This window comes from Hyla sarda, chromosome 1 (genome assembly GCF_029499605.1).
Source record: "Hyla sarda isolate aHylSar1 chromosome 1, aHylSar1.hap1, whole genome shotgun sequence".
In the NCBI taxonomy this organism is placed as follows: Eukaryota; Metazoa; Chordata; class Amphibia; order Anura; family Hylidae; genus Hyla; species Hyla sarda.
This window is the reverse complement of record NC_079189.1, coordinates 263,518,910-263,542,383: the sequence shown is the minus strand read 5'-3', so window position 1 is coordinate 263,542,383 and position 23,474 is coordinate 263,518,910. Positions and strand designations below refer to the sequence as shown.

Sequence of the window (23,474 nt, the reverse complement as noted above, 5' to 3'; positions counted from 1 at the left end):
GAAACCCTGCTGTACAATACATTTTTAATTTTTATTGGGGGGGACAGTGTAAGGGGTGTATATGTAGTGTTTTACCCTTTATTATGTGTTAGTGTAGTGTAGTGTTTTTAGGGTACATTCGCACTGGCGTGTTACGGTGAATTTGCCGCTAGGAGTTTGCGCTCCGGCGAAAAATTTGCCGCAGCCCAAACTTGAAGCAGGAAATTTACTGTAAACCTGTCCGTGTGAACACACCCCTACCCCTTAATCACACCCCTACCCCTTAATTCCCTGGTTGAACTTGATGGACATATGTCTTTTTTCGACCGTACCAACTATGTAACTATGTAACTATGTAACTATGTACTATGTGAATGTACCCTGTACATTCACATGGGGGGGCAAACCTCCAGCTGTTTCAAATCTACAACTCCCAGCATGTACTGACAGACCATGCATGCTGGGAGTTGTACTTTTGCAACAGCTGGAGGCACACTGGTTGGACAACCTTCAGTTAGGTTCTGTTACCTAACTCAGTATTTTCCAACCAGTGTGCCTCCAGCTGTTGCAAAACTACAACTCCCAGCATGTACTAATCACCGAAGGGCATGCTCGGAGATGTAGTTATGCAACAGCTGGAGGTACCCAACTACAACTCCCAGCATGCCGAGACAGCTGTTTGCTTTCTGGGCATGCTGGGATTTGCAGTTTTGCAACATCTGGAGAGCTACAGTTTTTAGACCAGTGTACAGTGATCTCCAAACTGTGGACCTCCAGATGTTGCAAAACTACAACTCCCAGCATGCTCAGACAACAAACAGCTATGTGGACCATGCTAGGAGTTGTAGTTTTGCTAGATATGGAGGGATATAGTTTAGAGACCACTGTATAGTGGTCTCAAACTGCAGCCCTCCAGCTGTTGCAAAACTACATATTCCAGCATGCCCAAACAGCTGTCTGGGCATGCTGGGAGTTTTAGTTTTGCAACATCTGGAGGGCTACAGTTTAGAGACCACAGTCTCAGACTGTAGCCCTCCAGATCAACTTACCAGCTTCCGTAGGATCCTGGGAGCTGTCCTCTTCTGACGCACGTCACGCCGCCCGCCGATCACCGTCGCCGCAGCCTCTGGATCGGTAAGTGGACGTCGGCGCTCGGTCCCCTTCGTTTTACCCGTTCTGCCCCGCCTATTGTGGGTGGGCAGGATGAGGAAAACGAAAGCTAACCCCCCCGCCCCGCTATTGGTCGTCGCCTCTGACGATCAATAGCAGACCAATAGCAGGGATAGGATGGGTGGCACCCCTGCCACCTCACTCCTATGCCTACAGGGGGATCATGGGTGTCTTAGACAACCGCGATCCCCCTTATATTCCAGGTCACCGGGTCACCATAGACCCGTATGACCCGGAATCGGCGCAAATCACAAGTGTGAATTCACTTGCGATTTGCGCTGATCGCCGACCGGAGGGGGGGTGGGAATCTGATGACCCCCCTGGGCATTTGCGCGGGGTGCCTGCTGATTGATATCCTTAAGTACCAGGACGTCAAGGCGTATCCATACGCCCTAGGTCCTTAAGTGGTTAAGGGCGCAGGGCGTACCTGTCCGCCCTGTGTCTGGTCCCGGTGTTTAAAACGGGGTCACGCTGTAACCCCGCATCACACCGGGTTGGTCCCGGCTGCTATTGATAGCCGAGACCCTGGGCTAATAGCACGCGGCACAGATCGTTGTGCCGTGCGCTATTAACCCTTCAGATGCAGCAATCAAAGTTGATCGCCGCGTCGAAAATGAAAATAAAAGCTTCCCGGCAGCTCAGTCGGGCCGATTGGGACTATCGCGATAAATTCCTAGGACGCGAGCTAAGGACCCCTTACCTTGCGTCCGATCGGCGTTTTATTGCTCCAAGCCTGAGCTACAGGCTTGAGCAATCAAGCCCATATTACGCTGATCCATGCAAAGCTATGGTTTTGCAGGGATCAGGGTAAAAGATCAGTGTGTGCAGTGTTATAGCCCCCTATGGGAGCTATAACACTGCAAAAAAAGTAAAAAAAAAAAAGTTAATAATAGTCATTTAACCCCTTCCCTAATAAAAGTTTGAATCACCCCCCTTTTTCCATAAAAAAAACTGTGTACATAAAAATATGTGGTATCGCCACGTGCGTAAATGTCCGAACTTTAAAAATATCGTTAATTAAACCGCACGGTTAAAAAAAAAAATTCCAAAGTACAAAATAGCGTATTTTTGGTCACTTTTTATATCATAAAAAAATTTATAAAAAGCGATCAAAAAGTCTGATCAATGCAAAAATGGTACCGAATACGGCGCAAAAAATGAGCCCTCATAGCGGCCCGTACACGGAAAAATAAAAAGTTATAGGGGTCAGAAGATGACAATTTTAAACGTATACATTTTCCTGCATGTAGATATGATTTTTTTCAGAAGTACGACAAAATCAAACCTATATAAGTAGGGTATCATTTTAACCGTATGGACCTACAGAATAAAGATAAGTTGTCATTTTTACCAAAAAAATGCACTGCGTAGAAACGGAAGCCCCCAAAAGTTACAAAATGAAATTTTGTTTCCGTTTCACCGTGGATTTTTTTGTAAAATGACTAATGTCACTGCAAAGTGGAATTGGTGGCGCAAAAAAATAAGGTACAAATTGTAGCACAGAACAGAAGTCCTCGTATGAGTCTGTAGATGGACAATTGAAAGCAATATGGCTATTAGAAGGCGAGGAGAAAAAACAAGAATAAAAAAAATCCTGATGTCTTTAAGGGCTTAAATGTGTGCGCCATGTAGGTCATGTCATCTAGGTTCAGATAGTGTGAACAGTAATTAATGACTAAAACCAATACACTATGGGGGGAATTTATCAATACCTGCGCACAGTGCTGCCATCAGAAATTTTGGGGCCCCTTAGACTAAGTTTCTACTTTTTTTTTTGTGTGAAAATGCCAAGAAAAACGTTAATTCTGCCGCATGGTGTTTTTTCGGTAACAAAACGCTGCGGCCAGATGTTATCTGTAAATCAATGAGAAATCGCTAAATTCTTGTTCCACTTTGCGTTTTTCACTTTGGCGTTTTTTTTTATCCTTTTGGCATTTTTTCACTCTTTTTTGGCGTTTTTCAGATCCTCGGTAATCGCAGCATGTTGAGCCACTGGCGATTTTTTAGTAAAAATTGTGGCGTTTTTTTCCCATAGAAGTCTATGAGAGTGAAAAAACGCAGAGAAAAATGATATGTGGGTTTTAACTTTGGCGTTTTTGCAGGCGGTTTTTATTCTTTTTTGGACTTTAGTTTTAGTTTTAATAAAATTTCGTAGGGTACCATTAAAAAAAAAAAAAAGATATAGTAGTGAAGGAAAAAATTGTATCTAACGAAATGTATATGTTTTGTTACAAAATTTTTATTAATTTTTAAACAGGGATCAATTTATGTGGGCGGGCGGGGACCTAAAAATGTAGCCGGCAATAATAAAAATGTAGTGTGGGTGTGTTTTTCACTTTTTTTCTTAATTTTTTTTTTTAGGTAGTACTACTACTCCCAGCATGGAACACACTGTTCCATGATGGGAGTAGTGGTACCTGTCTTAATTGACAGATCGCCCATTGCGATTCTCCTGTATAATTTATAGATGCAGAGCCGCTCTTCTATCAGGGATGTGGAATTCCTATCGCCCGACGCCCGGGACTAGCAGTTTTGGGCGCCGGGCAGGTGAATTTGTCCGGCCCTTAGCCCGGCTTCGGGCAAGCAGGGCCGGACCTGACAAGTGCGGTGGCGATCTGCAGTCTGTATGGAGCGGGCTGCCGACTCCTGCCCGCTCCATACTCTGCCGCCTCCGACAATAAAAACCTATATCCTCGGAAGCAGAGCAGGGGAGATGAGAAGCTGTGTATTTGTCTTCTCTCCCCTGCTCTGCAGACGTGCGGGGGGAGATGAGGGGGCGTGGCTTCTTGCTCCCCGTGCAGACCTGCGTCCTCTGCCTTCACTCCCCCCAGCTGTAGCTTCGGAGAGCTGAGGGGAGGAGGCGCGTCTGCACGGGGAGATGCATGCAGCGCTCTGCAGTATGTATGGAGCGGGCTCAGGATTCCTGCCCGCTCCATACTCTGCAGCCCCCGGCTGTTCACAGTAGCCGGGGGCCGCCGCTAATAGCCAGCATGCGGTGATCGCCGCGGCTGGCTATTAACCCTTTAGATCGCCGCTGTCAAAGCTGACAGCGGCATCTAAAGGGAGATGTGAATGCTCCCTGGTGGGCTAGTGGGGTGGATCGCCCCCCCCCCCCCCCGCAGCGCGATCGCAGGGGGGCGATCCACTATAGAGGTAGCCGGAGGACTTACCTCTGCTTCCTCCTGTCCCGGCTCTGTCATTGATAGATCATTGCTGGACCAGGCTCTATCAATGGATCACAGAGCACACAGATTAATAGAGTTCAATAGAACTCTATTCATCTGTCTGAGGAATCTAATGATTCCTCATAAGTCTAATAAAGTGTAAAAAAAAATAAAAAAGTTTTAATAAAAGTTTGAAAGACACATTAACCTAGTGGTCTTCAAACTGTGCCCCTCCAGATGTTACATAACTACAATTCCCAGCATGCCAGGACAGCCGTTGGCTGTCCAGGCATGCTGGGAGTTGTAGTTTTGCAACATCTGGAGGGCCACAGTTTGAAGACCGCTGCATTAACCCCTTCCATGTTAAAAGTTCAAATCACCCCCTTTTCCTATATAAAAACATGCAAACATAATAAAAATAAACATATTTGGTATCGCTTCGTGCGTAATTGTACAACCTATTAAAATATAACATTATGTATCCAGTACGGTAAAGGTAAAAAAAATACCAAACCACAGATTTGCAATTTTTATAATATCCCATAAAAAAAGTTAAAAAGCGATTAAAAAGTCAGATCAATGCCAAAATGGTACCGATACAAAAAACAGATTATGGCGCAAAACATGAGCCCTCATACAGCCTGGTATGCGGAAAAAAAATAAAGCTACAGGGGTTAAAAAATGGCAATTAAAAAAATTTGAAAAAGTTCAGAATTAGTAACACATGACGTAAACGATATAAATCTGGTATTGCTGTAATCAGGCGACCTAAAGTATAAAACTAACATGTTACCTCAACCACAAGGTAAATGGCGCAGAAAAGAAAACCACCAAATCTGCAAAATTATCTTTTACTATTTCAATTTCACTTCCCCAAATATATATATATTTTTTGGTTCAGAGAGTATGTTATTGAAAAATTAAAAGGTGTCATTATAGTAGGTAGTTATCATTATAGTAGGTAGTTATGGCTATTATAGGGCGAGGAGGAAAAAATGAGAGCGTGAAAGCAAAAATTGGCCGGACAAGTAGATCGCCATTAGGGACAAGTAGATTTTGCTCCATTTTAGTCCTGTGGACAAGTAGTTTTTTATAAAATTTCCACACCCCTGTTCTATGGTCCCCTGCACTGACGTATATATACACCTATTCATATTTCCTGCAAAGAGCTGTGATTGGCCAGATTGTTCCAGCCAATCACAGATCTCTGTGGGAAATATGTGTATATATACCTCAGTGAAGGAGACCGTAGAAGAGCGGCCGCCGCATCTATACATTATACAGGGGGATCACAGCGGGTGTCAGTAGTGATACCCGCTGTGATCTTTCCTTAACTGCAGGTACTACTACTCCCAACATGGAGCACACTCTGCTTAATGCTGGGAGATGTAGTACCTGCATTAATAGACAGATCGCAGCAGGTGTCAGAAGTTACACTCGCTGCGATCTGTCTATTAATGCAGGTACTACAGCTCCCAGCATGGAGCAGAGTGTGCTCCATGTTAGGAGTAGTAGTACTTGCAGTTAAGGTCACATCACAGTGGGCATCACTACTGACACCCGCTGTGATCGTCCTGCCCATAGCAGAGGGAGCGGCTGTATACATCGCTCGCATCTCTGCCCTGTACTCTGGCCAGTCACTCATTCATATTTCCCTCTGAGAGCTGTGATTGGCTGCAACCATCCGGCCAATCACATCTCTGGGTGGGAAATATGAATGAGTGATGTTCTATTCACATCACTGGCTGGAGTATAGTGCAGAGATGTTAGCGCTGTATACAGCCGCTCTGCATCTCTGCTATATTATGGACGATCGCATCAGGTGTCACGACTGAGACCCTTGGCGATATGTCTATTACTACAGGTACTACTACTCCCATCATAGAACAGTCTGTTCCATGCTGGGAATAGTAGTACTACCTAAAAAATAGAGAAAAAAAGTGAAACACACACACTTTATTAAACATTATTTAAAATTTAGTTTTAAAACATTTAGATTTCGTTAAATACATTTTTTGCCATCACTACTGCATCCTTTTACATTTTTTTGGGTACCCAACAAATTTTGGGTACCAAAAAAAAACACCAAAAGGTGCCAAAATTTTCACACAAATGAAAAAACCCCAGAAAAAACGCCAGACGCAGGACATTGCACTGGCGTTTATTCATGCTTTTATTTCAACCGAAAAAACGCAGGACAAAAAACCTAGTAGAGACTTAGCCGTATACAACTCAAGGCCTGTCCGGGTTATACTGGCCAGCAACAAGTGATGTGGGTCGCTGGGCTCGGGCCCCTTACAGGGGTAATACCAGTACCCCCCTGATGGCAGCCCTGCCTGTGCAGAGAATTGAAGCAGTTGCCCATAGAGACCAATCAGATTGCATCTTTTATTTAAAACATGGTCTGTGAAAAATTAAAAACAGCAATATGATTATTGGTATGGGCAACTGCTCCACTTCTCTGCTCAGGTATTAATAAATTCCTCCTCATACCACACTACTAGACACTACAAATCCACTGTGTAGTGCGATGTTTTATCACAAAGATCACATGTATGACAGCTCACAACAGCGCCCTCTAATGTAACAACAGGGAGTATGCAGAGGTGTCGCGTAACTAGCGTGGAAATCGGGAGAACCAATAGGAATTCTTCGTTCCTTCTAAGCTTTAACACTACGAGTCACGTGATATTTTCCCGCGCTCCTCTCTGAATACCGCTTCGCGTTCATGGCTGCTGAGGAGGAAATGATTGCGTGTATCGCTGCGGTACCTGAGACAGGTGAGAGCGATAGTGGCGGCAAAACTGCTGGCGAGGAGCCCGAGAATACAGCGACGCCCGCCCCGCCAGCCCAGAAGCTTGGTAAACTTCCCATGTCCCGGGTGAAGGCGCTAATGAAGTCAGATCCAGACGTGTCTCTGGCCAGTCAGGAGGCGGTGTTCGTCATCTGTAAAGCGACGGTAAGGGGATGCGGTGCACGTCAGCCATCATCCAAAGGCTAGGAATGCATAATGACCGAGCACCAAAATGTATTGTCATGTCTCTGCGGGGTGACGGAATTTACCGCCTGTCACCTAGTGCATGACTGGGTGTATCATAGGAAATACAGTCCACCATACCTTGTACAGGACTCTACCATGCAGTTAGTAAACACACACATGGCTGTTAAGTATAGAAGTGCCTTACAGAATAGGGAATAAGTAGCTGGATTATGGGGGAGATTTATCAAAACCTGTCCAGAGGAAAAGTTCACCAGTTGCCCACAGCAACCAATCAGATCGCTTCTTTCATTTTTAACAAGGCCTCTGCAAAATGAAAGAAGCGATCTGATTGGTTGCTATGGGCAACTCAGCAACTTTTCCTCTAGAGAAGTTTTGCTTAATCTCCCCCAATGTGAATTGAGGTCAACAGCTTCTCAACTGCCACATTCTCTTGCGCCCTCCAAATATTTTTACTGTTTGGAAGACCCATTTGAATGGAGTAGTGACCAAGTGTGCACTGTTGCTCCACTAAGGACACTTGACCTATCTTCTCACTGCAGGGGCTCTGAGCTCCCCAAACTTACAGCACCTCCCTTTTTTTTTTTTCTACTTTAGATGCTGTAGTCTGCATTAGGGCTGAGCGGTATGACCAAATCTGCATATCACGGTATTTTTGTAACTTTCAGCGGTTCCACGGTATACAACGGTATTTCCTCCCCCCAAATTAATTATCAGCCCAGCGCTGCGCTATTTGCGCTGTTTGTTGCCGGCACAGACACAAGGTAAACAAAATAAACTCGCGCATGTTCCGACGTCGGCCTTACGCTAGGGATGGGAACGTCGGACAGCCGTCAGGCTATCACCGGCCGCAACAATGTTCTGCCTCGGCTGAGCCCACTGTCATGTAAGAAGCCGACCAGAGCTCCTTACATGAGTGGGCTCAGCCTGTCAGCGACCGAGGCGGAATATCACTGCGGCCGGTGATAGGCTGACGGCTCTCCAACGTTGCATTCACTAGGAAGCAGATGAGGCCGGTACCGGACCAACGGGAGGTGAGTTAAAGTTTATCTTGGTTATTTTTTGCAGCCCAGGCATAGGGCTGTCCGGGCATGCTGAGAGTTGTAGTTTTGCAACATCTGGAGGTCGGCAGGTTGAAGACCACTGGTATAGAGTGTCAGTGCCGGCGGCCGCAACAAACATGAGGATGAGGAGGGCTGCGTATGTGGGTAACATATCAGTGTTTACCCCGATGGGGACAGCGCAGGGTTGATAATTAACTGGGGGGCAGAACAGCGCTCGCGGGTGACTTGTGATTAGTTCCCCGATGTGGGGACAGGGCAGCGCTGGGCTCATTCATTCATTAATTCCCGAGGGCGAGGGGCCCAACCGGTATTGCGGTATGGGTTAAAATTCATATCGTGCAGCACAAAGATGTCAGTATTCGGTATGAATCGGTATACCGCCCAGCCCTAGTCTGCATTGATCATGAACTCTTTTCATAGACACTAAACATTACATGCAGTGGTGTTGGTAGGGTTGGTGTAACCCGGTGCAGTAGAAAATGGTGTCACCCCATACCCCCCAAACCAAAGTGTATTTTTTTTTTTTCAGCCTGTGTGGCGAACGCCAGTAGTGTTAGTGCATTACAGAGTACCATTCCCACTATAATTATTAAATATGCCAATTTAAAAGTAAAAAGATACTTTTTAAAACTACTGTTCCCAATATGACCTAAGCTGTGGTAAGGTATGCTGGGAGTTGTTGTTTTATCCATCATAACTTCAGAACTTACAAGTTTCTGCAAAATAAAAGAAGCAATCTAGTTGCTATGGGCAACGTTTCCTTTGCACAGGTTTTGTTAAATCTCCCCCATAGTGAGATTACACAATATCAGTGACTACAGGTGACATCTTTCTTTATCTAATTCAGCTAGGACATACCACCAGGAGTTCTTCAAGCTAAATTTTCACTCTGCAGAACTTAACACTGCGCCCTCTGCACATAGAATAGTGCCCCACACTGCGCCCTCTGCACGAAGGGCAGTGCCCCACACTGCGCCCTCTGCACTAAGAATACTACACAGGGGAGCTTTTGCATTTTTTTTTTTCTTTAAGGTAACGTTGACTTTTAAAAATCAGCTGTGATGGACAGTATGCAGCAATACATTGACTTTTTTTTTTTGTTCTTAACAGGAATTATTTATTGAAACCATTGCCAAAGATGCGTTTGTCTATGCTCAGAGAGGAAAAAGGAAAACCCTGCAGCGGAAGGACCTCGGTATAGATTCATTTTCTATTTTCTTACCTCTACATGGACAGGAATGTCTAACCTCCATCAAGGACAGTAAATGGTGTCTGAGGTTGAACTTCCTTCATTTGTTTAATGTTTCGTAAAAAGACCAGCTGGTTCCTGGCTACTATACCCTTTTAAGGGAATCTGACAGTTGGTTTACCTGCTTTAAACCCAATAGACAGTTTTAATGCGGGTAAACCTGATTAAATCGAGGTTCTACTTACTAAGATCTGTGGTTGGGTTCCATAGTTATAGCCCCCATTGCTAATATGTACCTTCCCCCTATGCACAATGGAGGAATATTATGCTACACCCGACCTTGGAGAGTAGCAAGGCAGCAGCTTCTGGCGCTTATGTGGGAATAGACTCTCAAGTCATAAGGATGTGAGAGTAAAGATAGTGGCCCAGATTTATCAAAGTTTGTAGAGATTATTTTCCCATATATTTGGCGCAGCTCTGCCTATGTGCGACTTTTTTTTTTTTTTACATCCCACCGCTCATCTTGAATCTTGACATCTTGCTCACGTAGACGTTTTTTCACTTTCCACTGCACCCTGATTTATGAACTGCGATTGTCGCTGATCTAGGCGCATCTGATTAAAAAGCTCCAGGAATCTAAGCCAGCTTGAACCTTGCTTATGTTTATACTTTTTTTTTTTTTTTTTTTTGACTACCTGATCACGGATCACACTGATTTACCTTCCCACCTTGTCTCCCGCCCGCCCGCTCGGCACATCTCCCATCTGTCTGCTACCTGTAGCAAGACTACAACTCCCAGCATGCCCTTTCAGTGAGGGCATACTGGGAGTTGTAGTCTTGTAGCGGGCAGGTAGGAGACAAGGGGGATGTAAATCAGTGCCCCCGTCATTAAGTCATGGTAGCGGGGATAGAATCAGATGGAGACCGGGCGGCTGCAGAGTGATGCCAGCCCGGGCTTCTTTAACATACCTCGGCGCCGTGGAGTTTTTGGAGTCCCTAATGTAATTTCACATTTCCTGCTGGGTCCTGTAATTGGCTGTTCTGTCCCGGGTAATCTGATCTTACAGTAGGGAATAAAACTCCTCGGCTCCGTTATGTTAAAAGGAGTCCGAGCTGTCCATTACTAAGCTGGGGCTTAGCGTTAGCCAGAAAATACGCTAGCACTAACCCCCAATTATTACCCTGGTACCCACCCCACAGGGGTGCCAGTAAGAGCCAGTACCAACAGGTCCGGTGTGTCAAAAATGGCGCTCCTGGGCCTAGGCGATAACAGGCTGGCATTTTTTAGGTTGGGGAGGGCCAGTAACAATGGACCTTACCAATCCTGGTAACGTCAGGCTGATTCTGCTTGTTTTGTATTTGGCTGAAAATAAAAACGGGGGAATCCTATGCTTTTTTTTTTTTATATTTATTTATGCCAAAAAAAAGTATAAGGTTCACCCTATTTTTATACTCAGCAAAATACCAACAAAGCAACAGCAGCCTGACGTGACCATTGTTACTGGCCCTCCCCAGCCTAAATAACCTCAACCTGTTACTGCCTAGGCCCAGGAGCGCCAATTTTGATGCACTGGGCCTGTTGGCATCGGCTCTTCCTGGCACCCCTGTGGCGGTGGGTACCGGTGTAGTAATTGGGGGTTAGCGGTAGCTGTTTTTGTGGCCAACACTAAGCCCGGCTTAGTAATGGATTCCGTCAATAAGACGTCTTCCACTGCTAAGCCTGTAAAGTAAATAAATAAAAAAACACAACAGGTTTAAAAAAAGCTTTCCAAAAAAACACTCCCCCCAAAAGCCTGAAGTCATTAGTTTTTGCTTGTGTGGTAAAAAAAAATGGTATTCAATAGTGATTTTATTGGTTTTTGCTTATGTGAGCCAAATTTATCAAACCCCCCCCCCCCCCCACCCTGTGATAGTATAATAAATGAGCCACACATAAGCAAAACTAAAGCAAAAAGAAAATGTCTACAGAACTTGCTTACCAAAGCAATGATTATAAATCTCCCCCAATATGCATAGTCGCAAGGTGGGAGGGAATTTGGAAGGAGAGGTGATGATGGACAGTAATTTGCATTAAGAATGTCCTGATCATTTAATAGTCCCCTATGGGGACAAAAAAAATTTTTAAAAAATAAATGTGAATTAACACCTTCCTAATAAATTTGAATCGCCCCCTTTTTCAGAAAAGTTTAAATAAAATAAAACATTTTTTTTATATATAAAAAAGCCCTTTCTCTTATGAAAAACAAAACAAAATTTTTTTTTATGGTGCGGATCCGCCGCTGAAGGACTGCTACATGCTGCCTTTAGATGTGCCTGCTTGGAGCTGCAATATTCCACTACGAGCAGACACACTGAAGCGCGGTGTACTCGCACACATTGCTCCCCACTGAGCAAGTACACTGCGCATGCGCGCTGCGACTCGCACATCGCAGTGTGTCTGCTCGTAGTGGCATATTTCCGCTCTGAGCAGGCACATCTAAAGGCACGTAACTGGCCTTCAGAGGCAGATCTGCAATGTAAAATAGGTTGTGGATCCGCCCGTGTGAACATACCCTTAAGGACGAAGCCCTTTTTTGCAAATCTGACCACTGTCACTTTAAACATTAATAACTCTGGAATGCTTTTAGTTATCATTCTGATTCTGAGAGTTTTTTTCGTGACATATTCTACTTTAACATAGTTGTAAATTTTTGTGATAACTTGCATCCTTTCTTGGTGAAAAATCCCCATATTAGATGAAAAATTTTTAAATTTTGCATTTTTCTAACTTTGAAGCTCTCTGCTTGTAAGGAAAATGGATATTCCAAATAATTTTTTTTTGGGATTCACATATACAATATGTCTACTTTATGATTGAATCATAAAATTGACGAGTTTTTACTTTTGGAAGACACCAGAGGGCTTCAAAGTTCAGCAGCAATTTTCCAATTTTTCACAAAATTTTCAAACTCACTCTTTTTCAGGGACCAGTTCAGTTTTGAAGTGGATTTGAAGGGTCTTCATATTAGAAATACCCCATAAATGACCCCATTATAAAAACTGCACCCCCAAAGTATTCAAAATGACATTCAGTAAGTGTTTTAACCCTTTAGGTGTAGCACATGAATAGCAGCAAAGTGAAGGAGAAAATTCAAAATCTTCATTTTTTACACTCGCATGTTCTTGTAGACCCAATTTTTGAATTTTACAAGGGGCAAGGGGTAAAAGGAGAAAATGTATACTTGTATGTGTAACCCAGTTTCTCTTGAGTAAGCACATACCTCATATGTCTATGTAAAGTGTTCGGCTGTCGCAGTAGAGGGCTCAGAAGCGAAGGAGCGACAATGGGATTTTGGAGAGTACGTTTTTCTGAAATGGTTTTTTGGGGGCATGTCGCATTTAGGAAGCCCCTATGGTGCCAGAACAGCAAAAAATAAAAACCACATGGCATACCAAAATTTGTAACCCCATCTCTTCTGAGTATGGCGGTAACCCATAAGTGGACCTGAAGTGCACTGCGTGCGAACTACAATGCTCAGAAGAGTCATATTTGGCTTTTTGAGAGCAAATTTTGCTCGGGGGCATGTCGCATTTAGGAAGCCCCTATGGTAGCAGAACAGCAAAAAAAAAAAAAAAAAAAAAAACACATGGCATACCATTTTGGAAACTAGACTCCTCACAGAATGTAATGAGGGGTACAGTGAGCATTTACCCCCCACTGGTGTCAGATCTTTGGAACAGTGGGCTGTGCAAAAGTTTTCATTTTCACGGACCACTGTTCCAAAGATCCGTCAAACACCTGTGGGGTGTAAATTCTCACTGCACCCCTCATTACATTCCGTGAGGGGTGTAGTTTCCAAAATGGGGTCACATGTAGGTGTGTTGTGTTTATTTATTTATTTATTTTTTTGCGTTTGTCAGAACCGTTGTAACAATCAGCCACCCCCTGTGTAAATCACCTCAAATGTACATGGTGCACTCTCCCTTCTGGGCCTTGTTGTGGGGTATCTCCATACTCGGGAGAAATTGCGTTACAAATTTTGGGGGGCGTTTTCCCCTTTTACTTCTTGTGAAAATGAAAAGTATAGGGCAACACCAGCATGTTAGTGTAAAAATGTTTATTTTTTTACACTAACATGCTGGTGTAGACCCCAACTGTTCCTTTTCGTAAGGGGTAAAAAGAGAAAATACGCCCCAAAATTTGTTAGGCAATGTCTCCCGAGTACGGAGATACCCTATACTGTTTCCTTGAAATACGACAGGGCTCCAAAGTGAGAGCGCCATGCGCATTTGAGTCCTGAATTAGGGACTTGCATAGGGGTATTCTATGCCAGTGATTCCCTAACAGGGTGCCTCGAGCTGTTGTAACACTCCCAGCATGCTTGGACAGTCAATTGCTGTCCAGAAATGCTGGGAGTATTTGTTTTGCAACAGCTGGAGGCTCTATCTTAGAAATACTGCCGTACAATACGTTTTTCATTTTTATTGGGGAAGGGCGGTGGTAGGGGGGCAGTGTACGTGTGTATATGTTGTGTTTTACTCTATATTTTATGGTAGTGTAGTGTTTTTACACTACTACGGAAAATGTGCCGCAGCTCAAACTTGAAGCGGGGAACTCACTGTAATGTGGAATGTAGCCTGTACATTCACATGGAAGGGGGGTCAAAACTACAACTCCCAGCATGCACTGACAGACCATGCATGCTGGGTGTTGTAGTTTTGCAACAGCTGGAGGCACACTGGTTGGAAAACCTTGAGTTAGGTTCTATGACCAAACTCAGTATTTTCCAACCAGTGTGCCTCCAGCTGTTGCAAAACTACAACTCCCAGCATGTACTGATTGCGGAAGGGCATGCTGGGAGATGTAGTTATGCAACGGCTGGAGGCACGCAAGTACAACTCCCAGCATGCCAAGACAGCCTTATGCTGGGAGTTGTAGTTTTGCAAGATTTAGAGGGGTTCAGATTGTAAATCACTGTCCAGTGGTCTCAAAACTGTAGCCCTCCAGATGTTGCAAAACTACAACTCGCAGCATGCCTAGACAGCAAACTGCTTTCTGGGCATGCTGAGAGTTGAAGTTTTGCAACATCTGGAGGGTTACAGTTTGAGACCACTTAGTGATCTACAACATGAACCCCTCTAAATATTGCAAAACTAAAAGTCCCAGCATGCCACGGTTTAGAGACCACTGTAAACTGTGGCCCTCCGGATGTTGCTAGGCAACAACTCACCTAGCAGGACCCAGATGAATTGCTTCTGCCGCACGTGGGGGATCCCCACATGGAGGATCGCGCTCCGGGATCCAGGTAAGGGACCTTCGGCGCCGGTCCCTGGACAATTCCCCCGTTTTGCCCGGACACAGATAGGTGGGCAAAGCGGGGGAACCGAACTTCAGCCCCCCCTCCCCTGGTCTGCTATCGGTCGGTCGCTCGGCCGACCAATAGGAGGGGTGGCACCCCTGCCACCAAACTCCTATCCCTTCAGGGGATCGAGGGTGTCTCGGACACCCCCGATCCCTCTTATTTTCCGGTTCACCAGTGACGCGTATGACCCGGAATGGCACAGCTCACAGGTCTGAATTGACCTGCGATTTGCGGTCATGGGGGGGGGGGGGTCTCAGGATGAAGACATTTTTTTTCACTAAAATGCTGGTGTTACCCTAAATTTTTCATTTTCACATGGGAAAATAGGAAAAAAGCCCCCCCAAAATTTGTAACCCCATTTCTTCTGAGTAAGAACATACCACATGTGGTTGTAAAGTGCTCTGCAGGTGAGCTATAATGCTCAGGAGCGCCATTGGGATTTTGAAGAGAATTTGTCCGGAATTGAAGGCCACGTGTGTTTAAAAAGCCCCCATAGTGCCAGAACAATGGAGACCCCCCAACATGTCACCCCATTTTGGAAACTACACCCCTCATGTAATGTTGTTAGGGGTACAGAGAGCATTCACGCCCCACAGGTGTCTGAGAGGTTTTTGGAACAGTGGTCCGTGAAAATGAAAAACTCCAGTGGGGTGTAAATACTCACTGCACCCCTTATTTAATTCTGTGAGGGGTGTAGTTTCCAAAATATGGTCACATGTGGGGGGGGGGGTCCACTGTTCTGGCAGCACGGGGGACTTTGGAATGGAAGTCAGGGGCCATGTGCACTTACAAACTATTTTTTTTTTCAAAAGCTCAATGGTGCTCCTTCTATTCTGAGCATTGTAGTTCGCCCGCAGAGAACTTGACGTCCACACATGGGGTATTTCCATACTCAGAAGAGATGGGGTTACAAATTTTGGGAGGCTTTTTGTCCTATTATCCCTTGTAAAAATTTTAAAGGAAATCTGTCATCAGAATCACCCGCACTAAACCTGTTACACAGGCTTGTAGTGCGGGTGATCCTGATTAAAACGCTCCTTACCTGGTTAAAAATGGTTGAGCGCTTCTTAAGATATCTATATTTTTAGTTTTCTGTTATTCCCTGGCTTGGGACTCAGTGGGAGGTGTTATCATCTGGGACTCGGCCACACGTCATTCTAGCTGGGCGGAGCTGCCGCCCGGCTCATGAATATTCATGAACTTATCCTCGCGGCCCTCCCCACCAGACCTAGAAAAAGGAGTTAGATTACGAGGATAAGTTCATGAATATTCATGAGCCGGGCGGCAGCTCCGCCCAGCTAGAATGACGTGTGGCTGAGTCCCAGATGATAACACCTCCCACTGAGTCCCAAGCCAGGGAATAACAGAAAACTAAAAATATAGATATCTTAAGAAGCGCTCAACCATTTTTAACCAGGTAAGGAGCGTTTTAATCAGGATCACCCGCACTACAAGCCTGTGTAACAGGTTTAGTGCTGGTGATTCTGATGACAGATTTCCTTTTAAATTTGAGGGAAAACTAGCATTTTAGTGAAAAAATAATAATTTACACATCCAACTTTAACGAAAAGTCGTCAAACACCTGTGGGTGTTAAGGCTCACTGGACCCCTTGTTACGTACCTTGAGGGGTGTAGTTTCCAAAATAGTATGCTATGTGTTTTATTTTTTTTACATTTTCTGTTCTGACACCATAGGGGCTTCCTAAATGTGACATGCCTCCCAAAAACCATTTCAGAAAAACTCACTCTCCAAAATCCCACTGTCGCTCCTTCCCTTCTGAGCCCTCTAGTGCACCCACAGAGCACTTGACATACGCATATGAGGTATTTTCTTACTCGAGAGAAATTGGTTTACACATTTTAGGAAGATTTCTTTCCTTTTACCCCTTGTAAAAATTCTATAACTGGGTCTACTAGAACATGCCAGTGTAAAAAATGAAAATGTTGAATTTTCTCTTTCAATTTGCTGCTATTCCTGTGAAACACCTAAAGGGTTAACAAACCTTTTGAATGTCATTTTGAATACTTTGAGGGGTGCAGTTTTTATATTGGGGTCATTTATGGTGTATTTCTAATATGAAGACCCTTCAAATCCACTTCAAAACAGAACTGGTCCTCGATTTTGAAAATTTTGTGAAAAATTAGAAAATTGCTGCTGAACTTTGAAGCCCTCTGATGTTTTCCAAAAGTAAAAACATGTCAACTTTATGATGCAAACATAAAGTAGACATATTGTGTATGTGAATCAATGTATAATTTATTTGGAATATTAATTTTCCTTACAAGCAGAGAGCTTCAAAGTAAAAAAATGCTAAATTTTCAATTTTGTCATCAAATTTTGGAATTTTTCACCAAGAAATTATACAAGTATCGGCAACATTTTACCACTAACATAAGGTAGAATATGTCACGAAAAAACTGTCTCTGAATCCGAATTAAAGGTAAAAGCATCCCAGAGTTATTAATGCTTAAAGTGACAGTGGTCAGATGTGCAAAAAATGGCCGGGTCCTACAGTGAAAATTGGCTGGGTCCTTAACCCCTTAACGACACAGGACATATATTTACGTCCTGTGCCGGCTCCCGCGATATGAAGCGGGGTCGTGCCGCGATCCCGCATTATACCGCATTAGTCCCGGCGCTCATCAACGGCCGTGACTCGGGGCTAATACCACACATCGCTGATCGCGGCGATGTGCGGTATTAACCCTTTAGAAGCGGCGGTCAAAGCTGACCGCCGCTTCTAAAGTGAAAGTTAAACTATCCCGGCTAGTCAGTCGGGCTGTTCGGGACCGCCGCGGTGAAATCGCGGCATCCCGAACAGCGAGTAGGACACCGGGAGGGCTCTTACCTGCCTCCTCGGCGTCCGATCCCCGAATGGCTGCTCCGTGCCTGAGATCCAGGCAGGAGCAGTCAAGTGGCGATAGCACTGATTGCTGCCATGGTAACCCATGGCAGGGATCTGTGCAATGAATCAGTGTGCATTGCTATAGCCCTCTATGAGTGCTATAACACTGTAAAAAAATATGTATTAACCCTTTCCTGAACAAAAGTTCAAAACACCCCCCTTTTCCCATAATAAAAAAATTAAACATGTTAATAAATATAAACATGTGGTATCGCCGCGTGCGTAAATGTCCGAACTATAAAACTATATCATTAAATAAACCGCACGGTCAATGGCGTACACGCAAAAAAATTCCAAAGTCCAAAATAGCGTATTTTTGGTGACATTTCAAACCATTAAAAAATGAATAAAAAGTGACCAAAAAGTCCGATCAAAATAAAAATGGTACCGATAAAAACTTCAGATCACGGCGCAAAAAAATGAGCCCTCACACCGTCCCGTCCCCATAAAAATAAAAAAGTTATAGGGGTCAGAAAATGACAATTTTTAACATATATAAATTTTACTGCTTCTAGTTATGATTTTTTTCAGAAGTACGACAAAATCAAAAGTATACAAGTAGGGTATCATTTTAACCGTATGGACCTACAGAATAAAGATAAGGTGTCATTTTTACCGAAAAATGTACTGCGTAAAAACGGAAGCCCCCAAAAGTGACAAAATAGTGTGTTTTCTTCAATTTTGTCGCACAATGATTTTTTTTCCCCGTTTTGCTGTAGATTTTTGGGTAAAATGACGGATGTCATTACAAAGTAGAATTGGTGGCGCAAAATAAGCTCTCACATAGAATTTTAGGTGAAAAACTGAAATGATTTTTTTAAGGTAAGGAGGAAAAATGTCAAATGAAAAAACGGAAAAACCCTGAGTCGTTAAGGGGTTAAGTACCAGACGGCCAATGCGCCCCTGGTGTTGTCTGTGGTTTAATGAACTTGTATTTAACTTTAAAGGAAAACATTCCTTTAATTATCATTTTCTAAATTTGCCCAGAATGTCTATATAGACTTAACTCCTGCTGCTTCCCACTGGTGCCTCCGGTATCTCACCGAAGTAATAATCTTCCTTTTTGTGGTCGATCCATCAGCCTGCGGCTCAGCTTACTGCCAGTCGCAGCAATGTCCCACCTCAGCTAGTGATTAGCTAAGTAACAGTGTCACGTATTCGGCCCCGGCATCGGTCTTCTTCCTGGTGACAGGGCTGAAAGTCACACTGCCGGTCAGTAAATCGGCCAAAGCAGGATAATGATGCTGCCGGCGATTACCTGAGCTGCAGTATGACTGATCTTCCACATGGGGGGAAGAGGATTACTGCACAGATGAGGAGTGAGATACCAGAGGCATGGGGGAGTGGCGGAAGGCAAGTCCATTTTGTTTTGTTTTTTTATATGGTCAATTTTTGAGAACTTTTTATATAGGGGGCTTGGGTTTTTTGCCACAAATTCCACTTTGGAATTAAATCACACTCATTTTACTAACTAATCTTCTGTGAAACAAAAATTTGTAGGGCAGAATTGAAAGAAAAAAAAAATTGTAATTTGGGTGGCTTAAAAAAAAAGTACTCTTTTTTTTTCTGTAGGTCCATACGATTAAAACGATACCCAATTTAGGCTTATTTCACACTACCGCTACTGCCTGTCAGTAGCGGGTCTGTTGGAAGATAGCGGGAGAAAAATTTGTGCTTGTGGCATCTTTTTCTCCCGCTATCTTCCAGTAGAATAACAACTGCAATAACGGACTTCGGAGAATCCCATTAAAGTGAAGGGGATCCTCTGTGCCCATTATGCCTCCCGTTGAACTCTGTCACACTAATGGCCTTTAACCCCTTAAGGACGCAGGGTGTATGCATACGCCCCCATTTCCGAGTCCTTAAGGACTCGGGGCGTATGGCTACGCCCTGCGTTCTTCCGGTCCCTGACGCTCACCGGGCAGGGACCGGGATGCCTGCTGATATCGTTCAGCAGACATCCCGGCATGTCCCCCCCCCCCCCCCCCCCCATGTCGGCGATAGCAGCAAATCGCTGGTCAATTCAGACCAGCGATTTTCTGCGATTCTGTTCCCCACCGCTCGCCGGGCGGGGATTGGAGCCGGATGCCTGCTGAAATCATCAGCAGGCAATCCCGGCAGTGTGCCCCATATCGGCGATCGCAGCAGATCGCCGGTAAATACTAATCGGCGTTCTGCTGCGGTTCCGGGTCATCTGGGTCATGATGATGATGATCGGTGGTGTAATATACACCACCAATCATCATCCATATAGTACTGAGGGGCGGCACTGTTGCCATCCCCCAGTACAGCAGTGATTGGGTGGCCGCAGTTTGGGGAGGGGGGAGGAGGGTGCAGGAGCACGATGCTCCACTCTGCCCACCATTTTCTTCTGAACTGGTGTGCAGGACGGAGCTCCGTACTGCAATCTCCCCCCTCAGTGCCAAAAAAGTGAAAGAAAGTGCCCTCCTTTCTGCGGCCCCTTGGCACAGAAAGCAGTTAGGGAAAGCATTAGATAAGGTAGGGACAGTTAGGGTTTTATATTTTTTTATTTATTTATTTATTTTTGGTGCACTGTCTGTAGGTGTCCGTTGGTCCGTAGCACCTTTTAGCTGCGTGACCCCGGCCCTACAGGGTCGCTGCGGTCTGCCCCCAGCGTTTTTTTGGGGGGCGCAGACCTTTATTTTTTTATTATTTTTTTAAATTTTTGCACTAAACGTGTGGCCGGGCCCTCTTAGCTAAAGAGCGGTCTGCCACCGTTAGCTAAAGCCCACCCACCGCTGATCATTCCCGTAGTACGGAGCAGCGTTTTTTTTTTTTTTTGTGGTTGTGGTGCGGACGCTTTTTCGTGTTAAAGCTGCTTTATTTTTTATTTTTTATTTATTTATTCTTTTGCACCTATAGGCGGTCCGTGCCACCAGTAGCAGGCCTGTACTGTGTGGACGGACCGTCCCTGTGTGTGCGGCCTGCCCTACCGCTGTCAGTGATTTATCACTGATCAGCAGGGTTTTTTGGGTGGTTCAGGCGGGTGCTTTTTTCGGGGTTAAGCGTTTTATTATTTTATTTTTTCGGGTTTTTTGTGTGGGGATCTGTGTACTTGCCACCAGCCACTGTTCTAGGCTGAGCGGCAGGACCCCCCACTGACTTCTGCACCCCCTACTGCCACCAAGCGCTAATCAGTGTGCACACCACTGATTAGGTAAACGCTTTTTTTTGGTGCATGGTTTTTTGCGCAAGAAGTATTTATTTATTTTTTTTTTTAAAGTTTTTATTTCATATTTTTATATTTCTGTTCTTAGGGCAGGTTAGTAGGTTAGGGAGGTATTATCGCACCACACCACACGCAGCACACGCACCAATAAAGCTTCCCCCCCCCCACATTTATAATTTCACGCCCCCATTAGTGTAGGGAAATGGCCCACAGGGCGCTTTCAGCGGAGGAGGCATGTGCCATACTTGCCTCCGACAGCGTCTCAGAGGACGAGGAAGACCCCACCTTCCTTATTTCCTCGTCGTCCTTATCATTTTCTGATGAGCCGCCAAGGCGGCGGAGACTCAGCCAAGCGAGGCTGCAAACCTCCTCTGCTCCTGATCCCTGTGCGCCATGCTGGTATGAGTCCCCTTGGCACTCATACTAGTCAAGCCCCCCCAGCCAAGTTCACTGGTGCCCCGTACCAGCAAACTTGTCTGCACTGAACCAGCTGACCACGAACCCGTGATTCCTGAGTTTGTTGGTGACTCAGGAATCAAGATTGACATTGTCGGGTTCACTGAAATGGACTATTTCAGTTTTTTTTTTCAGCGACTACTTTCTCAATCTGATGGTTGACCAGACGAACCTGTATGCCCAACAGATTGTCGCCGCAAACCCGGGCTCATTTTTAGCTAGACCCAATGGATATAACGCAATCAATGCGGCCGAAATGAGGACCTTTTGGGGCCTCGTGCTGCATATGGGTTTAGTAAAAAAAAAAAAAAAAAAAAAATGTCTGGCAATACTGGAGGTTGGACGTCCTTTACCAGACCCCGCTTTACGGTATGGCCATGACCCGTCCCCGGTTCGAGGCCATTCGGAAATGTTTGCATTATGCTGATAATGCGGCATGTCCCCAGGAGGCCAATGTCCCGGGGCGGGAGGTTGCTATTGATGAGTCTCCCATCAGATTTAACCCCTTAAGGACCGGGCGTTTTTCGGTTTTTGCTCTTTTGTTTTTTCCTCCTTACCTTTAAAAAATCATAACTCTTAAAATTTTGCACCTAAAAATCTGTATTATGGCTTATTTTTTGCGCCACTAATTCTACTTTGTATTTATATCAGTCATTTTACCCAAAAATCTATGGCGAAACGGGGGAAAAAAATCATTGCGACAAAATTGAAAAAATACAGCCATTTTGTAACTTTTGGGGGCTTCCGTTTCTACGTAGTAAATTTTTCGGTAAAAATGACACCTTATCTTCTCTTGGTCCATAAGGTTAAAATGATACCCTACTTATATAGGTTTGATTTTGTATTGCTTCAGAAAAAAATCATATCTACATGCAGGAAAATGTATACGTTTAACATTGTCATCTTCTGACCCCTATAACTTTTTTATTTTTCAGTGTTTAGGGCGCTATGAGGGTTCAATTTTTGCGTCATGATCTGAAGTTTTTGTCAGTACCATTTTTGCATTGATCTGACTTTTTGATCGCTTTTTATTCATCTTTTCATTATATAAAAAGTGACCAAAAATACGCTGTTTTGGACTTTGGAATTTTTTTGCGCGTACCCCGGATCGTCCCCGGCCAACACTTTCCAGGTGAGGTCCCCCACACTGGAAAGAAGGGATGATCCCAGAAAAAATGCAGTGTGTCACAGGAGGGGGATTCGGAAGGACACCACCACTCAGTGTGACACTTGCCCTGAACATCCGGGCCTCTGCATTACAAACTGCTTCAGGGAGTATCACACTTCCATGGAGCACTACAATTTTTATCCTTTTCCCTGATTTTAATTCCCCTGAATTATACTCCAATGTACCAGTCCAGAGTACATTGTCCTCCAAATTTTAATACCAAACATATTTCTCACAGAAAGGCACCTTTAAATCCACTTCAAACTTAACTGGTCCCTGAAAAATTCAGATTTTGAAATTTTAGTGAAAATTTTGAAAATTGCTGCTATACTTTGAAGCCCTCTAATGTCTTCAAAAAGTAAAAACATGTCAACTTTATGATGTCAACACAAAGTGGACATATTGTATTTGTGAATCAATATATAATTTATTTGGAATATCTATTTTCCTTACAAGCAGAGAGTTTCAAAGTTAGAAAAATGCGAAATTTTCAATTTTTTCATCAAATTTTGGAATTTTTCACAAAGAAATTATGCAATTATTGACAAAAATTTACCACTAACATTAAGTAGAATGTGTCACGAAAAAACTGTCTCAGAATCAGAATAATTGGTCAAAGCATCTGAGTTATTAATGCATAAAGTGTGTGGTCAGAATTGCAAAAAGGGCTGAGCCCTTAAGGGGTTAAAGGGGTACTGCCAGAAAGTTCAACAGATTTGTAAATTACTTCTATTAAAAAATCTTAATCCTTCCAGTACTTTAGCTGCTGAATCCTACGGAGGAAATGGTTTTCTTTTTGGAACACAGAGCTCTCTGCTGACATCATGACCACAGTGCTCTCTTCTGAC

At 44.3% G+C, this 23,474-nt stretch overlaps 1 protein-coding gene across 1 annotated transcript in view; it reads left to right on the top strand.

Annotated features, from left to right (window-relative positions):
- The first annotated feature begins 6,972 nt into the window (after nucleotides 1–6,972).
- LOC130368092 (uncharacterized) overlaps nucleotides 6,973–23,474 on the top strand; it is a 65,505-nt gene continuing 49,003 nt past the window's right edge. The window contains exons 1-2 of the mRNA XM_056571378.1: nucleotides 6,973–7,272; nucleotides 9,486–9,570. Coding sequence (XP_056427353.1) covers nucleotides 7,042–7,272; nucleotides 9,486–9,570 — 316 coding nt within the window. The 5' untranslated portion in view covers nucleotides 6,973–7,041. The remainder of the gene's footprint in view (nucleotides 7,273–9,485; nucleotides 9,571–23,474) is intronic.